The following is a 21,136-nucleotide window of genomic DNA, read 5'->3' as shown; positions in this document are numbered from 1 at the left end:
TAAGGACCCCCACCAAAAACATGCACACATCAATGTCTGACCTGCGATGATCATATTGAACCAGGTCCCCGGGCGCGTGATTATATGTTGCCCGCTGCTCCCGGAGAAGGGACAAGCCAGGATGGGTCAAATGCAGAGGCCACATTTCACCAGCCTCCATCCAAAGCATGTGCGTGTGTGTAACCATGTGTTGTAGTGTCGTGTGCCGTTTGTGAAACAAACAGATCTGTGTGTAGGTCCAAGCAGGAAGACAGGATAATAGACAAGAGTGGCTATATGAAACTCTCAGATTGTGTTACTGTCGAAGGAACCAGTGTGTAAATGAAAACTATTTGGGCTTTTGTCAACACCCTGGGAAAGAATGGCGTTGCTTCTTGATCATGTCTCCCTCAAGCGGTGGAAAATTGTACTGCAAGGGACAAAAACAATGGATGTTCCCTTGTATGAGGACTAATTTCTCTCCTGGGTCCACTTTAAAAAGAGACGCAGTAAATCTACTATTTTATTCTTATTGTTTGGGTGGGGCGGGGGGAGGGGTGTCATTTTGTCACATCTGCTAACAATAACTTTTTAAGGCCTTAGTATAGGTGTGTATGAGTGAATGAGGCCCACGCCATAGTCCAAAAGGGTTCTCAGCTCCACACCGATCCCCAGATGAACCAAAGGAAGGCCAGGGAGCTTTGGAACAAAGGCCAGACTGCTGACTGCAGGAGAGACGAGGGAGCAGTCGTTGGGAGAATAATGATGTCATCACGGGCCGTGAGGGTGTCACTAGGGCCCCGTCATCGACCAAAAGCAGCTAAAATGTAATATGCTGCTTGCATGGGCACCGCATACCACAGATGTCAGCCATACTGAAGGGAGTTGGTCAGGTTTCAGTGGAAGTTCCACTGAATCTTGTGGCTGGCGGCTGCTGATACTGTACTTTTGCAAGCGCTAATGTGTGTCAGTGTGTGTCAATGTGTGTGGGTGTGCGCATGTGTGCGCGTATGTGCGTGTGTGTATGCGTGCGTGCATGCTTGTGTGTGTCTGTTTATTACATTTTGGTAAGCAGCCCACGGCTCACGTCCCTTTATGCAAAGAACAGATAATAACTCTATCGCATGCACATTAAAGGCTTTGGTGAAATAAGTAACAATGTGCTTGAACAATGGTGTTCTTGTTTAATCCTGAAAGACTGCGTTCAGCCTGCCGGTACTCAAGCTTTGCTCATAAAATAATTTGATTTATGGGAGGCTTTAGGAAAGGGTCCCCCCCCTCCTTGTTATTTTCTCCCCTAGACTATCATCACCTGTGATGTCATGTTTCGAGGGCAAAGGTGCGAGAGCTGGAATTGCGCTATTCTTTTTGGGAATCTCTCTACAGAACGTAGTGCTAAGGAGCAACCAATGAAAATAAGTAATCCGATGGCATCAACGACTCGACAACATCGGCGATGCGATCAGATTACTTATTTTCATTAACTGTAGTTTGAAGCATGTGTTTGACTGCGCTTCCTAAATAGACCCTGTCGTACTGTGTAGCACACTATGTCATACCTGGTAAAGTCATTCTGCTGAACCTCAACATCTGAAATGCTTGTCTGGAAACAATTTCCCATGTGGTAAACACTAAATACATCTATAGAGCTTAGGGATAGAGAAAATGAGTTTGAGCACGTCTGTGGGGATGGGGTGGGAGGTAGACACTTACTTTGCATGCAGAGTGGCAAATTATTTAATTTGGCAGATGCACTGACGCATTGACAGCAGACATCTCCAGCGTGTAAACGCGGATGAAAAAAACCTTCAGCGCAATGGAAAAATCGCCCCGTTTCCAAGCCCAGGGACAGGAAAGACGGAGGCCAATCCCACGAACATCACCTGTCCCCGTTCACACAGCGCCGGCCAGATGTCGGAGCTCACTTTGAACGTTTTTAGAACCCATGAAAACACTTTTATGTCTGAACGGAGGAGGAATTAGCATGTGTGTGAGCGGGCCAAGGCTTTATGTGATGCCTGGGAGAGAGACATCAAAGGCCGCTGCTGCGGCTAATGACAGGCCTGTGCACGTCTGAGTTCCACAATTAGCTGATCCAGCTAATTATCCACAGGGACAAAATAAAAATATAAAAAAATAAACACTGAAAGAATTGGCCATGAGGCAGCAACCTCACGCGTGCCAAAACACACTCGCAAAGAAAACACCCCGTACTATATGGTTTATAGGGTGTTATGTGTGTTATGTATAGGGTGTTATGGGCGTGTTATAAGTGTGTGTAAGAGCGCCTCTTAAAAATAACCTCCACCCTGCCCCACAACACCCATCCCCAAACCTGCCGATCACAGCTTAACTTCCAGCACAGTTCCACCAGTGTCATCCCACCTCTGGAATTTCTGGGGCAGAGAGGAGGAAAGAAATTATAGTACATGGAGCTACGGTCTGAAAGATAAGTAGAACGAGGGGGGGGGGGGGGAGAGAGAGAGAGAGAGAGAGACAGAGGGAGGGAGAGAGTTTTACCCTGCAGGGAGGTGTGAGTGAGCGTGAAAGAGAGAGAGAGAGTGTGTGTGTGTGTGTGTGTGTGTGTGTGTGTGTGTGTGTGTGTGTGTGTGTGTGTGTGTGTGTGTGTGTGTGTGTGTGTGTGTGTGTGTGTGTGTGTGTGTGTGTGTGTGTGTGTGTGTGTGTGTGTGTGTGTGTCTGGGAGGGTGGGGGGCACACATGAACTCTGGCTCTCCTTGAGTGAGCACTCAGCCTGGAGGTGGCTCCTGGGATCCCTGGATAAGCGCGCACATACACACAAACACACACACAGACACGCGCGAGCGGAGGCCCCCGGCACCGGCAGCCAGAGAGCCCAGAGCAGGCCCCGGCGAGCGGGAAACATGCAGAGCTTCACCTTGATTGCCGCCCTCCTCTCCCTGCTCTACATCTGCACCGGCAGCGCAGGAGCCTACAGGTAGGAGCCCAAAACGCTGCTGCTTCTGCTGCTGCTGCTGCTGCTGCTGCTGCTGCTGCTGCTGCTGCTGCTCCTGCTGCTGCTGCTGCTGCTGCTGTACGTGTGGAGGCTTCAGCTTTCTCTTATGGACCATTTACTTAGATATACAGTCTACTGTGATACCTGCATGATCTTCGAGTAACTCTTTCAAGTCTCAGGTTTATTATTAACATCTCAGCATGTGTCACATTGGCAGTGCAATGCTTGCTCCTCGCACTATTCAGTGCACAAAGTGTCCAGCAATTAACATAAAAAAATTGTTTATAAAAAAAAAAAAAGTGGCAACAATAGCAAGTAAGTAAAGGTTTATTTACACTTTTGAAAACACAGTATTACAAAGTGCTGCCCCACAAATGGCATAAACTGAGACAAAATGGAAGATACACTTGGTAAAAAGCCTATGAAAACATATAAAAATATAGAGAAAAACAAAATACAAGCACCTTCGTCAAAAACACAAATAGACAAATAGGATATAAAACGACAATAAATTGGCTATAATAGGTATCAATAATTGAGTCATGCGTATTAATAACGTGTTCCGGTGAAAGCAGGGGCTTTTGAAACCATCTTTTCATCAACTCTACCGGTTATTTCCAGCTCTGTCCAGCTGAGATGATTGAAAACAAAAGGTTTGTGGTGAACCATGTGCTTTCACTCTTTCTGGGTGGAGGTTGTTTCGGTCGCACACACACACACACACACACACACACACACACACACGCGCGCGCGCTCCACCTCTGCAGGGGAGCTGACTGTGGGAGCTATGATACAGCGTCGGCTAAATCCGGCTCGACCACTGTTAATAACCGAGCGCCACCTGTCGCAGCCAGAAGCCGCTCTTCTCTTGTGGGCTATTCTGGTGGATTTCGATCAAGTCTCCGATTCCTCCAGCCCCTCTGGAGCCAGCTCTGCTTTTAGCTGGCAGCCACTCCCCCCCCCCTCCGCAGTGCCCCGAAATCCTATGTCAACATCTGGGATACTGGAGGTCGGCTGGAGGGACAAGGGTCACCTTTTTGGCCGGTGATTATTTAGATGTGGGATCCGGTGCGCGATACCCCCCGAATATCCAAACAACGGGTCCCTGGCTCTCAAAGGGGAAGGAAGTGGCAGGTTAAACATCTTCATCGAATAAAAGTTTAAAAATACACGCGTGCAATAGAATCTCTCGGTGGGGTTATTTCCATCGCTCTTCCTGCTTCCCGGGGATACGTTTACATTGAGCGCGTGCAACTACAGTCAGAAAGTGATCAAACAAAGTTTAGGAAGGAAAAGAAAGAGGAAGTGGGGCCATTCATCCATGAGGCAACATCAGCAACGCAAACAGCGTCTGATTAGGGAGCGCTTCACCATCTGTAACCCACATCCTGACTACTCACCACTTTTCCTCCCCGGGGGTGACAGCGGGGGGAGAAAGGTATTTCGGCTGTTTGTTTTCCACGCCGCCGCCACGGCAGCCTCATTAGATATGGACGGCTGTGGGGCCGTTTTCGGAAAAAAGCGAAATAAACGATCGCGCGCCAAAAATCAAACAACAAACGCAGGCCTACCTCACACGCTCGGCGTTAAAGTTTGATTGCATTCAGAGGCCGTTTCGAATTCAACTCGGCCTCCGCGTCACGCAGAGTGTTTCAAACAACGTTGGGACGCTGCAAATGGTCGTATTTTCCATTTATTGCCGTCTGCTTTTGTGAAGGCACGACCGACAAGTCCTTACTGGAAACCAACCAGGGGTGTGTCGCTACGGCAGCAGGCTGGAGTGTTGCTACGGCTGGAAGAAGAACAGCAGAGGGCATTGTGAGGGTAAGAACGTCCACGAAATCTAAAGTTATTGATGGTGGATTAAACATGTGGAGTCAAAGAATCTGAACGATTGTGCTCGTTTTGATGGAGTTTTTTTTGTGTGCGGTGGGTACTTTCCTAACCCCCCCCCCCCACACACACACACACACAAAAATGTGGAATATGTTAAAAATGAATATATGTGGTTTGACAATACATAATGTTTCTCTAACCGCAATTTCTCCCGGTGGTATTTTTCTTCCCGTTAAACGCTTCACCAGCTCAGTGTGCGCAGAGCTGCAAGCACGGGGAGTGCGTCGGCCCTAACAAATGCAAGTGCTTCCCAGGATACACAGGAAAGGCTTGCAATCAAGGTCAGTGATTGGGGTCAGTGCAAAGGGGTCTGGAAAACGAAGGTCAAGCCGGTTCCATGGAGATCAAATTTCTGCTTTCCGACCCGACCTTTGCCGCGGGGCTGCCGCCACGTCTCGCTGTTTAACAAAATGCACATTTTTGCTGCGGTTTAGCAGAGTTGTACCTTTGCGATGAGACACTGTGAGACGACGGGTTTTCCTTGCAGACCTGAATGAGTGCGGTCAGAAGCCACGGCCCTGCGAGCATCGCTGCATGAACACCTACGGCAGCTACATGTGCTACTGCCTCAATGGATACACCGTGATGCCCGATGGGTCCTGTGCTAGTGAGTACCTCCGAAACATAGTCAGTGGTCAATGGATCACCATGGACCATGGCCTATGGGAGTCCATTGACCAGGGTGATCAATGGACCACCATGGACCATGCAAACGTTCTTGCACATTTACATGCACATGTATGTTATGTGTCCACAATCATCCTAAAGCATGTTTGTGTGTGTGTTTGTAGACTCGAGAACATGCTCTCTCGCCCACTGCCAGTACGGCTGTGAGGAGGTGGAAGGGGAGATCCGTTGCCTGTGCCCGTCGTCGGGGCTGCAGCTGGGGCCGGATGAGAGGACCTGTGTAGGTAAGATCAATGATGATCTGGAAACACAAAGCTCATCTCATGACCACGGTGCACATTCAGGAAGACTTAAAAAACCAAATGATTCTCGCCACGCTTGTAGGACTACGAAGAACTATAGATACTATGCGTTTCAGGGCAGGACAGGACGAAAGGTATTGTTTTCGAAAAATAAAGTGTTCTTCCTAAAGCGAAAAGCTTCAGTCTCAACAGGGAACATGCCAGGAAAACAGAAGGGTTTTGTGGGTTAGGACCTTTCTGTTGTTCCCATTTTCATGGATTAGCGGCTAATGAATAGTGCAGAAGGAGTTCGGATGGAATTATGTGGAGATTCCTTTGTGGCTCGAATGTTCTTTTCACATTTGAAGGTGGTAAGAAACATCAACGTTTTCACACGCAAGCGTAAGCGCTTGCGGTCGGAGGTACACGCTGGACTGGAGTCGCGTTGCTTCCCCGCCAGAGCGCTTGAGCGGAAACCGAGCCAATTTCCCATTCTACTAACACTGGGGGGAATCAAAAGTATTACACTGTAAATGGTCCAACTTTGCACCTCCGACCACTGACAACCCCTCCCCCCCTCCCCGCCTGTTCTCATCTCCTTTAAGATATCGACGAATGTGCGACTGGAAAGAACCTCTGCCCGTACAACCGTCAATGCGTCAACACCTTTGGCAGCTACTACTGCAAGTGTCAGAACGGCTACGACCTGAAATACGTCAACGGGAAATACGATTGTGTAGGTGAGGTATACAGCGACCCGGCCGAGGGAAAAAGGTTTGGGCAATTTCCGTCTTGTTTGCAGATGTACAAACGAGCTTCTACCAATTCCAGACATTGATGAGTGTGCGGCCGGCTCCCAGAGGTGCAGCCACCACGCTGTCTGTCTGAACACTGAAGGATCCTACAAGTGCAGGTGCAAGCCCGGGTTCAGAGGCAATGGCTTTGAATGCTCCGGTGAGACGTGAGATACAAGCGACACAAGACTGTTGTTTTTCCCCCGTGTGCAGCTACTGAAGGTTTTTCCTCGGAGCAAAATATGCACCGAACGTTCATTCAGACGGTGCATATTTTCTCTGATCCGAGATGAGAGCAGTCAGTCTGAGATCGTTTTTTTGCCAAGTCCTTGTATTTCCAGTGCGGGCTATTAAAGTGTCAGAGAACTGAAGACCTGCCGAGGCCAGTTCACTGTTGTTGATCCCCTCTGAACCTTAGAAATGTTCGAGAGAGAAAGAGAGAGAGAGAGAGAAAGAGAGAGCGAGAGGGGGGAGAGAGAGAGGGAGAGAGAGAGAGAGAGAGAGAGAGAGGGAGCGAGAGGGGGGAGAGAGAGAGGGAGAGAGAGGGGAGAGAGAGAGAGAGAGATTGAAATAACACCTGAGTAAATATCTGCCATTCTACTTTAGTCAGCCATGTGTCGGGCAAGGGGAGGGGAAGTGAACTGTACTCCGTGAACCAGACCCCCGTTGTTAACAGGTTTATGCCTCGTATGGCTGAGCGACACAGGAGCACGACTCTTGCTCGGCAAAAACCTGGGTGTAAATGGAAAATGCCTTTATGTTTCTGTAGTCAAGCCCTTTTATCAGAGTCCGTGGGACGGCGATAAAGGCAGTGCGGACGATTTCCTCAACGGTGAGACTGTGTGGAACGCCAGACTTTTGCCCCCGTTGTTTTGCTGCCTCGCCGCGCCGTGCCTTGCCCCCCGGCTTCCATCGATCTCGGCGAAGCCGCTGCCGCTGTCTCCGTCTCGCTCGAGGCTGGCAACAGCTCTCCACTTTGTATGAGATGCCAAGCTTTTTAGCATGAAACCATTTCAGACTTTCTGCGGTAACATGCTTGCGCGCATCAGAACAAACAAATGTATACCGAATACACACACAAGCTTTATTGCTTCTACTGCATGGAATGTGATGTTGCTGTCCGTGCCTCTTTCTTTACTGTGCATTTGACAAGTCTCGCTGCTCTGGAAAAGTCATTTAAATGCATACTGTAGCACGGTAAGTAACAGATTCAAGAGCAGCTGCAAAGTGCACGACTATAGATTGTGAAGAGATCACAAAAAAACGGGCGGACATCAAGGATCACCCTGGCAATATGGTTCCCCACGTATGATTATTGTTCCAGATGTCGAACCCTAATTCCTCTTCCTCCTCGCAGCCATCCCAGACTCCCCGGCGAGGCCCAGGAAGCCGGACAACGAGCACATCAAAAACATCATCCCTGAACCCGAGGTGACCCTGCCTCCAAGGACCCACCAGCAGCCGTTCGACTACGACGGGGCTGTCTACATCGGAGGCCTGGTCGAAGGGGGGCAGGTCGCGTTTCCTGAGCCAGAGGTGCCTCCTCAGGAGGAGGAGGAGGAGGAAGAGGAGGAGGAGGACAACCAGCTCAGTCCAAGAGGAGATGTTTTCAGTAAGACACAATACTCCCCTCAAAATAATTCATTTTCAGTGAGGTTTTAGAGGCGCCTTAGGTCGGCCCGAACTTGACCGAAAATGATCGTGCTGGCTGACTCTCTGCTGAGAAAATCGTTTTAGTAAATAAAAGTATTTTTTTCCGATAATACTAACTTTCATAAAAGTTACGAAGAAGAGCAAAGGAATTGAGCAGAATGAAGTTACATCAGGCATTGAAGATTTGTGTCGATTGGTGCCTCATTTTGCATTGTGCGATGATTTTGCATTAGTGACCACACTCAATAGGCGCATTTTTCATCCAAAGTTCCCGGAACTTTTAGTCCCGGGAACTTTTTTTCAGGAGCTAAAAGGTTCCTTCAGCCCGTCATTGTCTGCGTTCCCACCGCGGTCCAAGGACCCGTGAAGATTATGCAAATTTGTCTGCTGACATATGAAAAAGTGACGGCGGTTTTTACACTGTGGTTTTGTGCGCGGCCATACAACAAGCCGCTCCACTCCAGTCCAGTGGGTGTTACTGATGCGGATACTATACAACAACGAGAAGAAAATGGATAAAGAACGGCTCGTCTTTCTTTATCCATTTAATTCTTCTGTCCTTGTATATGAAAAAAAAATCAAAAAATCCACTCTCACAATCAACATTTTTATTATCAAGTTTGAAGCATGTTATCAAATTTGAAACACAAGTTCACACACAGGTTTTTTATATATATATATATATATATATATATATGTATATGTGTGTATATATATATATATAAGCGCCCACTCGTCGTTTTGTAGTTTTATCGTTTTCCCTTTTTTGCACAAACAGAACACTTTTAGAACAAAAAACTAACTGTACATACAGTCGGTTTGTGGCTACAGATCTTTAAAAATAGTGGCGGAAATAAAAAGCTGATACCTGATCGAGTACACGACCAATCCGAAATGTTCAGCGCTGCAGCCTCCACCACCAAAGTTCCTGGACTTTTGAAAAGCACTACGCACCCCCCTCCCCCCAGCAGGGACTGCAGGCCCTGGTCCCCGCCGCGGAAACGCACCGAGTTCCTGGGGGACGTTCGTGGGGTGGAAACGCTAATACAACCCATATGCAATTGATCTCATTTCAGAATGAGCGAGGAATCAGAATGAGGATTACCATGCAATATGATACGTTAAGCACTGAGCCCCGGACCTAAAGCACGAGGGGCTCTCTCTTCCACGTTCTCCGTTTGCTCCTCATTCCCTCTTTTAAAATACACACGCTAGGGAAACAATCCCAAACAGAGAGTTCTGACAATAAGAGGTAAAGAGGCACATTTTCCATAATAACCAATGGGAGAAATAGAGAGGGAGAGAGAGAGAGAGAGAGACAGAGAGGAAGATATTTTTGGCCTTTTTTTTCCCCCCAAAGAGAAAGAAAAATATTAAAACGTTGGTTTTAAATGTATCTGTTGGGGGGAGGGGGGGGGGGTGCAGTGGAAAGATCTACAGCCGTGATTGATTTGCTCAGCAGACATGTAGTCTGGAAAACGTTCCTCGTAAGCAAAAGCTGCGTCTGGCCGCCTCCGTTCGCTCGCCGGAGTGTCAGAGAAGCAAATTCCTCCGTAAGAGCGGATCCAGCGCTCACGCCCCAAACCCAGTCTGCCTTTCACCGCGAGGATTTATCCCCTCGAAAGGAGTGACAACCGACCGGAGGGTTTCCTCAGGTAGCAAGAGGAGACAAGCCCCAGAGACATCCATCAACCTGGAGGGCGGAATGTCCGCCCCCCCCCCCTCTCTGTCGGAATGCGAGGGCTGGGGGACGCGGCTCTTCCAGGGCGCGCTGCGATCCCCCGGGAAGACGGCGAGGGGAGGGGAGGGGACGCCGCCGAGACGCCAGAGCCTTTTATTACGCTTCCGCCAGAACAGCTGTTGTGCAAACAGATTGGAGACCGGGGGAGAGAGCGTCTGTCATCGGCTCCCTCTCTCTCTCTCTCTCTCTCTCTCTCCCGTTCGGGGCCCAGCAGGGTTTTAGACGCTCGCCCGCCGCCGACGGGGGACGTTCGGCGGCGGGCGGCTTTAGGGAAAAGAAAAAAAAAACCCACTGGGGCTTCCGCTTCCTCCTCGGATCGAACCGTGCCGCCTCTCGGGATGGGCCGAGCAGGGGGGGGCGCGTCGCAACCTGCGAGCTGAGACGCCAAACCCCCGGCTTTGTTGTATAGTGAGGGACTCCCACCCCCCCACCCCTTGGATCGAATTTAGTCCAAAAAGTCAGGATTTCATTTTTGTTCCCCTTTGGAGGAGGAATGTGTTGGCGCAAAGCGGAAGTTGGTATTTCGCGTTGCCCGGTTTTCCCTTCACTAGCGAGCGCCATATTCGCGATCGGGACCGAGTACTCATTTGATTCCCCCCCTTCTACCCCCTTCTCTTCTCCATCCCTTCCCTCTCTCAGCGTCGGAGGACTTTGAGTCGGTGTTTGGGCCTTCAACGGACGTCAAAGAGATCCAGCTGACGCCCGTGAAGGAGGGTAAATCTACCGCCGCAGGATCCGGCTCAGTGCTATCGTCGTTCAATTAATCGTATCTTCTTGCGCCATTTTGACCCTTTCTTATCTCCTAGAGTTCATTATGGATTGCAATTTCGACCAGGGAGCCTGTGAGTGGGTGCAGGACAAGGGGGACGACATGGACTGGAGCGTGGCCTATCACGAGAAAGGTAAAGCACGGAGGTGGCCTGGACAGTTCTGCGGAATGCTCAACTCTGATTGGTCAGGAGCGGCAGTCAGCGGTCAGCTATTGCTAAATAACGACTGCAGAGCCTTCGACAATGGCCGTCGTCGCTCCTCCGCCTGGTTCGCCATCCCTCGTTTCACGCCGCCTACGTGTTAATGCGGACGAGAGCGGGTGGCGCCACCTCTTAAACTAGACATACTAGTAATACAACCCTTTCAAATCAATATTTTATATTTGTTTATTTTGTAAGTAGCCATGGAATAAGCTTTGTAACGGACTATTTTGTGGGGTTATTTTGTGATAATGACCGGCAGGCTGCACATCATCCCTTTATTATATAATAACTAATAATTCATATTAATAAAAAATGAATTAATAACACGCTCTGCCCCATGTCAACCGGCTCAGGCGCTGAGTACTACATGGCTATGAGCGGGCTCATGGGGGAACCGGGGGACGCGGCCAAGCTGAAGCTGCTCCTCAGCGACCGGGCGCAGCAGGGAAGCTTCTGCCTGACCTTCGACTACCGCGTGGTGGGCAACGACGTGGGCACACTCAGCGTGCTGCTGGACAACAACCAGTACCCCGTGTGGGAGCAGAGCTACAGCCGAGGACAGGGGTGGCAGACGGAGCTCCTCACCGTGGCGTGGAAGGAAGAGGCTCCGCAGTCCGTGAGTTCACACGCGCACACGTTTGATATCAGGGGCGGGGTTTTTTTGTTGGTTTTTTTTGGGGGAAAATAACAGAGGTGAGCGTCGCCGTGGGCTCTGAATTCAACTCCATATTTTTGACTTAAAAGAGGATGTGTCCGTATCGCTTGTGAACCCACAATGATGAATTCTCGATTTTCCGCAGATTATTTTTGAGACCGAGCGCGGCAGGGGTGTCGGAGGGGAGATCGGCCTGGACAACGTCGTGCTGACCTCGGGCTCCTGTCAAGAGGATGATAGGCTCATCTTTTAAAATTAAATTCCACGCCTCATCCCTCTGTTGGAAATCTCAGAGATCCCAATTTTCTACTCCGAGTGTTTGTTTGGTTTTGTTTGTTTTTTTTAACAACCGAGCATGGAGTTTCTTCTTTTCCCATGACTGGGATTTTCTAAAGCATGAGTATGACTTGGTCATAGTTAATCCACGTAGCATATAAAGAATACAGCGCAAGATCTGCTTCATAAACAGACCTTATCGTGATTTGCTAAAAAAAAAAAAAAACAACTAAAAAAATATTTTTTGTTTCAAAAGTGTAGGCTGTGCTCATATTATACACACAACTCATAACTCAGGTTTGGATGGAAAGGGCCATCGCTGACACTCATTTTTATATTTAACGGAATAAAAAATGATGTGCTTAGTTTTCTGGTGTGTATATTCAGGTGCATTGTTAAACTTTAAGTCAACATTATCTTTGACGTGTGAATTGTTGACTGAATGACGTCCGTAATTTAATCCTAGATTGTGAAAAGGTTGTTTTTGTTTTTTCTTGAAGGTTGGATAGTTAGAACGATAACACCGATCGGCGCCTAACTGCTGTAAATGATGCTTTCATATTATCACAATTAAATGTTTTGTTTTTTTTCTAAAGATTGTGTAAAGTGTTGCTGTGTTTAGGTCACTGTGTTTCATTATGTTTTGTGAAGACTTTTTCAGATCTGATCTCACTCCTTTGTACCGTTTGCATAACTTTCCGCATTGCAGTGCGTTGTTGACATTGGAAATTGATAGCATAGTATAATGAGTTAAAGCCGAGTGAATTAGCGTCACTGACTAGTGAGTGACATTTATGCTAAATTCCCAGAACCGGAATGAAACAAATAAAACAATGAAAGCAGAACATTCAATTTATTTGCATGACGCAAATACGTCAAGTTTCTCTTAAAAAGTGCTAAATAAACGTGTTGTTCGAGAAGAAGAATGAGAAGAAGAACTTATTGGTCTTGGGTGCACCCAACACACATACGCACGCATGCATGTAGTGGTGACCCCGAAACACACGCACACACACACACACGCACACACACACACACACACACACACGCAGGTAATGGTAATAGAGAAATTAGACTTATGCATCTTCTTCCATTCCAGGGGGTGGATCTGTGTCGTGGTCAGGGACAGGACAGGAAGCGTTCTGCGTGTTTATAATAGAGCCCAACAGTCCCAAAAACTGCCCACTTTTAGAACGGCTCGGTTTCCGGAAGTGAATTTCCCATTCCTTCACTCCATTGACGTCTCAGAAAATCCTTCTATAAAGAGTTTAAAGCCTGGAACCAAGTCAACCAACTACAAGATGAATCGTGACCATTCGGAGCGATAAAAAATTGGAAAACTGAAAAAAGGCAAAGGCACAAGACGGTACAGAATTATTTTAAGAGCGAAGGAACTACTCACCCCATAAACCATTTCCAACAACTTCCAACATAACGATAGTTTAGCACGCTTGTTTTTTTCAATTGAATGTCTGTCATTATTATAGTGTTTTTATTGTTAATAATAGCGTTGAAGTCATGGTTGCTCTGTGGTAAACGCAACGTAAACGACGGTAGAGTCCTTGTTCGCCGGCAGCGACATAAAAATGTCGTAAAAAAAATGTCTCAAAACGACGTAAAAACATCATCGCGGGTGCGGAAAACATTTCCATGGCAACAGCGAGCTCCACCAATCAGAGGCGACGCTGTTGCACTTTAGGATTGTGGGTAGTCTATTACTTCGCCACGGTATTGCGAATAAAACACGTTTTCTTAAAACAAGGTTGATATCATACGGCCTCGGGGAGAACACGGCCCCACACAGAAAGGCCGCTAATCGGCAGACAACCCACCCGAGCGCGGTGCCAACGGCGCCCCGGGAGGGAATCGAACCCAGGACCTTCTTGCTGTGAGGCAGCAGGGCAAGCAGTGTGCCACCATGCAACATGTAATATTAAAATGTGATGTTTATAAATACAAAATATTTGACTTATATCAAATATATATTTTTAACAAGATAATCTTAGGGATTACCACTTTAAACGACAAACATTACTGTTTCGTGTTTCCGCAGGACAGGAGGTCATTGATGAATCGGCTTAATGTCGCCCTCTAGTGGCTGCTATACACACTGCCTCTACGGCGATGCGTTCTAAGTCGATCTGGAATTACGGCGCAAACGAACGTTGCGCTGCGGGGAATTCGTAAATCGCTCACCCCGATTCGGCGGTCCCCACTTCTGCGCTTCTGTCCCGGAAAACATGGACCCCCCGCTGTGTTTGTTTGACAACCAACTCGTCAAGCTCCCATACATGTCTTGACACAGCGTAAAAAAAAAAACCAGATACATAAAATCCCTACAGAATAGTTTAGAGCGAAGTCGGACGTGTTTTCGGTTTTCGCGTAAAACCCACGTGTAGAGGGAACGTTGTTCACCCTTGTCCGAGTCTGGTGTTTCGCCAAAACCCGGAGCGACGCGAAGAATTTCCGCGACTTCTGAGTTAAACGGTCGTTCCTCGACACTTCTCCGTGTTGGGAGAACGGCTTTTACCCGAGTGCCAGCCTCAGCGGAACGCAGCATTCTCCATCAGTAAAACAACAACAACAACAACAACATCTTAGAAAGAGGGAGAGTCGCATTTTTCCGAAATCAACCCGTTTATTTATTGATTGATTTAATACAAATAAAAATATATTTATATATATTTAAAAAAAAAATGCGAGGTGGCGTTTTCAAATGGAACTCTGTTGCAGCGCCCATCACGTCCTGGAACGTCCCCCCCCCCCCCCGCCGCCGCCGCCGCCGCCGCCGCCCCGCTCAACACTGCGGGTGCGTCGTTCCAGATCACATGACGGCGAGGAGCTCGACTAGCTGAGCTGGTTAGCCGCTAGCCAGTCCTCTCCGCCCCAGACCTCCGGAGCCCCGCGGCCGGCGACCCCGACACGGCTGCTATTTGGGATTCCCTTTCCTGCGCCACACCGCAACCGAGGCACCCAGGGTAGGAAATATGAGTCCGACTTGGGGGCCGCCGGCTGAGGGAGCGCTGAGGAGCCTGGATGCGTTGCTCGTCTTGTTCCGCTTAAGCGCGTCCAAACGACACCGTTTCTCAATAAATAGTCGGCGTGCGCCTGGGTTTCGGTGGAATTTTTATTTTATTATTATTATTATTATTATTATTATTATTATTTTTAAATCGGTCGGCTTTGGTCGCTCCGTTTCCAGGCGCGGAGGCCTCGCGCTAGCCGCCCCGGCGGGACTAGCAGTGGCGGCTAACTCGGTTCCAGCTGTTCATCTGCGCCTTGTGTTTACCGTAGGATCGGCCCGAAGGAACATGGCAGAGAGGCGCATGTGACCGAGCAGCACTTGCTACACGTTTAGGCTTTGGACCAGAAGAGGAAGAGGAGGCGAGTCCAATCCAACCTCCCCCCCCCGTGAGTCCCATAATATCTGCGTCGAACAGTAGCGGCGCCGACAGACAACGAGATGCGGACGCAGAGAGCTGATCGGAACCTGGTTCGCGGAGGAAACACCGCCCTCACAGGTGTCACCAGCCCAAGAGGAGCTTCATGAACCCCAAGGACCCCCAATTTCGATTTATTTATCGGCGCTAATATCTTGTAAATGAAATAGTGGTAAAGTTTATCTATGAGTCCTTTTGCTGACCGCACGTAGAGTAATGCTCATATCAACCTTGCTCGGTAATGGTCGGCAGTGCGTCATCCCAATCTCACGCTGTTGTATTGCAATAATAGATGAGGGAAATAATGTGTACTTTTTGTTCAATCTCCTCAGGCATTTCACCAGAGTGGTTGTGAGGCGGAAGTTGACAGCCATGGCAACGAAGACATCCCTGCTCAAAGTAATCCTCCTCGGCGACGGCGGCGTGGGGAAGAGCTCCCTGATGAACCGCTACGTCACCAACAAGTTCGACACGCACCTCTTCCACACCATCGGCGTGGAGTTCCTCAACAAGGACCTGGAGGTGGACGGCCACAGCGTCACGCTGCAGATCTGGGACACGGCCGGCCAGGAGCGCTTTCGCAGCCTGAGGACTCCCTTCTACCGTGGCTCCGACTGCTGCCTGCTCACGTTTAGCGTGGACGATAGCCAGAGTTTTCTTAATCTGGGCAACTGGAAGAAGGAGTTCATTTACTACGCCGACGTCAAGGAGCCGGAAAAGTTCCCGTTCGTGGTCCTGGGGAACAAGCTGGATGTAACGGAGAGGCAGGTGTCGGCGGAGGACGCTCGGCAGTGGTGCAGGGAGAACGGGAACTACCCGTACTACGAGACCAGCGCCAAGGATTCCACCAACGTGGCGGTGGCCTTCGAGGAGGCCGTGCGGAGGGTGTTGGCAATGGAGGAGCGAACTGACCATCTCATCCCAACGGACACAGTAAACCTCCACAGAAAACCACGTTCCACGAACACCTGCTGCTCATAACACTCAGGGTTTACCACAAACCCTGTCGCTATATGCTTGTGTGATGATTCTAAAATGCTAAATTAACATCTCGTGTAAGTTAAGTATGCTACTGCCTTTATTTGTTTTTGCTGAGGGGGTACTGGGTATTGCGCGCGTTTAACTTGTTCTCACTTCGGTAAAAGAAAGAAAATTCACTCCTACTTCGTATCAACAAAGTACAGTATACATATTAGTCACCCCGCCTGTCAGTTTTGACAGCGTGACATAAAGTACCAGGAAGAATGGCATTATGTGACAGGCAGGCGCAGGGGTCCAGTAATTTACAAAAACAGAAGTTGCTGCCACATGTTTGCCAAGTCATTTCTTTCATGAATTGTGAATTAATTAATTTAATACATTTTATGACATGAAAGGTGTGCAACCTCAAAGTGATAGTCACCAGATTTGTAAACTTCTCAAAGGTGACCAGATTATGTTATGACTATATTATAATGTATTCATATTTATAATACAATTGTCTGAGAATAATTTATAGTCTTTACCTTTTGGGGGATTTTCCTAAAGTAGAGTTACTACTTTGTGTAACAGATTAAGAGGTATGTTTTTTTCACAACTATTGCACCTTTTGGCCTTGTGTGTGTCTTATTTTATTCCTATAAAATGGATTACTGTGAGCTGGGAGCACGCAGGGATAAAATCCCTATCAGATGATGAGCATTAAAATTAACACACTTACTTAAAAGTATTTGATTATCTGGACTGTTTTACAACCTGTATTCTAGTTTAACCTCATGAATTTTTAAATCAACGATAATTTAGAACTTTACTTGGGAGATTGATTTTTCTTTTTTTGTCATTTGTTGTTTTATCTACTTTAAAACTATTTTTTATGTTTGAAGCACTGTCAATGGTTTGATACTAAATACTTTAGGTTCTTTTTTTCTCTACACATCCATTGTTTATACTGATTTGCAATAGTGAATCTATAATTTAGACCTTGTCTCATCCATGTTTCAAATAAATCCAATGTTGTAAAGACTGCAAAAATGCTAAATCAAAGGAATAAACATTATCTGGTGAAACATTTCCTCCCTCCCACATGTTTTTCATAATACACTCATCGACCTGTACAAAATGTTTTTATCCTAGCAGACAAAGATAAAATTGATTGAGGCTTAGCGTAACACATGTCAATAAGAATTCCATGGAGTTTGGATGACTTTTATTATGCAAATGCACAAATGTGTCCAGGGTATTTTTATGCGGTGACAATTGTTAGTTATTCAAGAATTACAGATAAAAATGCTAAATTATATAAAAGTAATTCAGACAGAAAAATCATATAGCCCAGTCTCTTAATCATTACATTCTACATGTTCCCCCTCACACAGTAACAAGAAAAATCAAGACAATATACTTGCAGATATCAAACGTATGTAAGAGACATTGCACAAACAATGTATATACAAACATGTCAAATTTCAAACGACATGTTATCAACTGATAAGATGTTTCTTGCCAAGAAACTGGACTTTTCTTTCAAACGCCGTGGACCGGATGGGAGCATTGATTTCATAAAATGGGTTCATTGCAAACTGGAAACAGAAAAAACATTCATTAAGACGAGAGATGACGACGTCCAGCAAATGAAGGGGTTTTAAAAGCATTCCGCCCACTTACCTTTATGTATAGATCATAAACATCATTGAAGAAGTTTTTTATCCCATCTTCTTGTCGGACATCGTGCAACATGATCAATCTCATATGTGCAATAAACAGTTAAGGAAATCAATGACTACAATTGAAAAAGGCTTCATTATTTACACGCTTGCTGAGACTGCACAACGGCAAACTTAAACGATTACTGTAAAACCAAATTCACATAACCAAGCAACTGGCATTAAAATAAGTACATTGTGGTATCCTTTCTGTCAACTCCTAGAAAAGTTATCGACAACCCTTTAGGAATTAAATGTTGCTCCTGTGTCTAATACATAGTTTTTTTTTTTACAGGCGTACAGCGTGTTATTTTATAGCTCAAGGTTCTAGAAGGTATCCAAATATGAACTACTAATCTCCTGTGGGCGTTTCCTTGAATACATGATTGACAATTGAATTCATTAGCAAAGTTAAACACTGAGAAAATTGCGACTTTTCGACACCATTAGAGCAAACAGACTTGTGTTTGTTTGCTATGATCTTGTGCTTGTCACAATTGTGTCAGAAGCCTGACTGAAACATTATTTGATATATTTTGTGACTTCAAACATTTTGCACACTAGGCAAAATGTATACATAATATTCAAAACTACGTCATTTTAGACCAAGTACTATATTGTCAAATACAACTCATTTATAATTGTATGCCGGTTCAAGATGACTCATTAATGTCCTATGAATGTGTTTTCTGAAAGTAATAAATGCTCTGAGTTCATAACCCAGAACATAGATATAAGTGAAAAAGGATATGTCCCGCAGTTACAAAAGCAGAAACAAACCACTCATTGAATTTGTCCACAGTTTTCAAGTACATGTTGTTGGACAGCCACATGTTTTCATCCACAAGATCAAGGGCTGCGTGTGCGATGAACTGGTTCAGGTGCCGGTGGTCGTCCTGTTAGGATACAAACAGAAATATAGCTGCCGGCAGCGATACACGGGGTCCAGGGCAGTCGGCCCTTTGTTAGAATTTAAACGGACGAGTCTGCTTTGCCTCTCAATTGTGTTTTGTGACTGCAGAAGTTCATTCATTCCAGACTGGTCAAAGTGAAATTCTATGATGGGGCGATGTTTGCGGCTGTGGGTTGGTTTCCTATGGCGCAACTTACGGCGGTGATCCCTCTGAAGTAGGGCTGCGCCATTATGGCCAAAATGATAATCGTGCATATCTAACTTCATTTTGTGATCACGATTATGTATCACGATTATTCATCCATTTTGGGGAACATGATTCTTTAGCTTCTTTAGATGTTTTTTTATAAACCTATGAATAAATAAACTAAAATGTACAAATCTTTGAATCGAAATAGGACTTCACATGCCATCATGTGATCTTTCTCCGTTGTAGCATACATCTGATACATCTGTGCGTTGCGTCATCTTGGTGAGGTTGCGATTGTTGAGTACAAACTTCTTCCACGATACTGAACAGCCGATCTGAATGAAACTCGAACGACGCCATTTTGGAATGGTCCCGAATACATATCATAGTTCGTCGGATTCATAACATCCATGAAGTTCTGACTCCGTCATTTGCGCATGCGGCGAGGATAAAAAAAAATTGTATTTTACTAAATTATTCCACAATAATGGGCCTATCTGGATCAAACTTGGATGACGGCATGTTAGGACTGCCCCAGATTTACATTGTATTCATCTTGTCTGTGAGTGCGACGGATCCATGACATTCACACACCACTGACTTCAGTTTTTCATAAACAAAAACAATAGGACCCCCAACAAGACTAAATGAGAGAAGATACTGTACAGGACCATGTCCAACATTTTGAACCACCATTGTATGGTAACGTTCTCTTGTTGCTACTATACCATTCTTTTGAATGGAGATACCTGAATGTGTATCAATATGCACTGAGATGCACATTGAGAGGATACATGTCCAGTGAAAACTCCATATTACCTTTGATTCGGCCTTCCCAGGCGGCAGGAACTCCATTTCAAAAACAGGATTGTCATGATGACCAACCATCACAAAATAAAAACTCCCAGACATATTTCTATCTGACCTGAAATAAAGCAAACAAGTCAGTAAGTAAAATGAACCGCTAGCTTCACTCAGCTTAAAAAATGACGACAGCAGGCACGGAAGCAGTAGCGCGCCGATTAGCAGACCCTGTCGATTATGATTATTTCTTTGTTTCTATATCATAAATATATAACAGAAAACAACACATTACGTTCAAGATGCAGCGAGGTGATCCTTAACTGAGAGTCACAAACAGCTGCCTCTGTAATATTTGTTTACCTGTCAAACGCTGATACCGTCGCACACGAACGACGTCATAGGCAGTGATTAGCCCCTTGAATTTGTTTAATCTTGACTATACATTTTGAAGTTGTATGAAATAAAAATATAGTAATTGGAAAGCCTTCTACTCGATTCAATTAATAATTCAGAATTACTCATTTTCGAGAATATTAAAGAAAAAAGACGAATAAAACGTCATAAATCTGCGCCAGTCTGAAAACAATGAGGCGTTCCAATGAAATCGGAACTCAGAAAAACCCCCTCCTCATTAGGAAGAGTGCAAGAGAACAGCCATTTAATTCAGAATTTCGTGTTTTTACTTGAAATCATATCTAATGTCGATCTAAGCTGGTCTGTTTTTGTAGATATTTGTAGAATGTACAAGCTTGCCGATTCAATACCGATATGTTGCGCAGCCTCTATGTTTTCCCGACCAGAAGTACTAATATAAGGCGGAATTACTGATTTCAGACTTCCAATGGAATGCAGCATAAACGTCCGTCTGGTCGGTTTAAACCCAGATTGGACTCGCATTAACGAAGACGCCTGTTACTTACCAGGCTCAAGATAAAACTAAAACGAACCTTAAAAAATAAATAAATATATATATATGTAAATTATTTATGTCCTCATAAAGGCTGATAGGTCTTGCCAGTGGGACAGCACTGAAGCGTTCAAACCTGAAACCACTTCCGGCGGCTACGTGACGTCACGGTACGCCAATCGACACAAACTTCAACACGCTCCGTTGATTGAGACCGTGAGCGTCACAGCGGCCAGCAAGCTGCAAGCAGGTAGAAACAATAATAATAATAATAATAATAACAATAACAATAATAATATACTGAGATATGTGTTGGTGACGCGTTGCTCTGCTAGTTGCTACCTAGCAACT

The 21,136-nt window shown here is 46.2% G+C and overlaps 3 protein-coding genes across 7 annotated transcripts; 2 read left to right on the top strand and 1 right to left on the bottom strand.

The window, feature by feature from the left end:
• The first annotated feature begins 2,705 nt into the window (after positions 1 to 2,705).
• On the top strand, positions 2,706 to 12,439 carry egfl6 (EGF-like-domain, multiple 6). Of its 2 annotated transcripts, XM_080019699.1 has the most exons (13): positions 2,706 to 2,935; positions 4,671 to 4,777; positions 5,038 to 5,130; positions 5,337 to 5,456; positions 5,641 to 5,760; positions 6,363 to 6,497; positions 6,589 to 6,711; positions 7,321 to 7,383; positions 7,909 to 8,163; positions 10,585 to 10,659; positions 10,752 to 10,847; positions 11,273 to 11,535; positions 11,720 to 12,439. In XM_080019699.1, the coding sequence occupies exons 1-13, from the start codon at positions 2,862 to 2,864 to the stop codon at positions 11,825 to 11,827; spliced, it is 1,632 nt and encodes a 543-aa protein (XP_079875825.1). In that variant the 5' UTR covers positions 2,706 to 2,861; the 3' UTR covers positions 11,828 to 12,439. The 2 variants fall into 2 exon arrangements, with proteins under 2 accessions (XP_079875825.1, XP_079875826.1); XM_080019700.1 differs by lacking the exon at positions 7,321 to 7,383.
• A 2,251-nt stretch (positions 12,440 to 14,690) lies between these two features.
• rab9a (RAB9A, member RAS oncogene family) lies at positions 14,691 to 17,337 on the top strand. Its single transcript, XM_080018776.1, has 3 exons — positions 14,691 to 14,828; positions 15,145 to 15,261; positions 15,623 to 17,337. The coding sequence occupies exon 3, from the start codon at positions 15,663 to 15,665 to the stop codon at positions 16,269 to 16,271; it is 609 nt and encodes a 202-aa protein (XP_079874902.1). The 5' UTR covers positions 14,691 to 14,828; positions 15,145 to 15,261; positions 15,623 to 15,662; the 3' UTR covers positions 16,272 to 17,337.
• Positions 17,338 to 17,478: 141 nt separating this feature from the next.
• Positions 17,479 to 20,251, bottom strand: trappc2 (trafficking protein particle complex subunit 2). 4 transcript variants are annotated; one of them, XM_080019666.1, is made up of 5 exons: positions 20,239 to 20,251; positions 19,894 to 19,999; positions 18,725 to 18,867; positions 17,934 to 18,021; positions 17,479 to 17,848 (listed from the first exon to the last, which is right to left on the bottom strand). In XM_080019666.1, the coding sequence occupies exons 2-5, from the start codon at positions 19,984 to 19,986 to the stop codon at positions 17,750 to 17,752; spliced, it is 423 nt and encodes a 140-aa protein (XP_079875792.1). In that variant the 5' UTR covers positions 19,987 to 19,999; positions 20,239 to 20,251; the 3' UTR covers positions 17,479 to 17,749. The 4 variants fall into 4 exon arrangements, with proteins under 4 accessions (XP_079875792.1, XP_079875791.1, XP_079875793.1 ...); XM_080019665.1 differs by having other exon boundaries at positions 20,171 to 20,240; XM_080019667.1 differs by lacking the exon at positions 20,239 to 20,251 and adding an exon at positions 20,200 to 20,227.
• Between the last annotated feature and the right edge of the window lie 885 nt (positions 20,252 to 21,136).

This window comes from Zeus faber (assembly GCF_960531495.2).
Source record: "Zeus faber genome assembly, chromosome: 18".
In the NCBI taxonomy this organism is placed as follows: Eukaryota; Metazoa; Chordata; class Actinopteri; order Zeiformes; family Zeidae; genus Zeus; species Zeus faber.
This window is presented reverse-complemented; position numbering and strand designations above follow the sequence as displayed.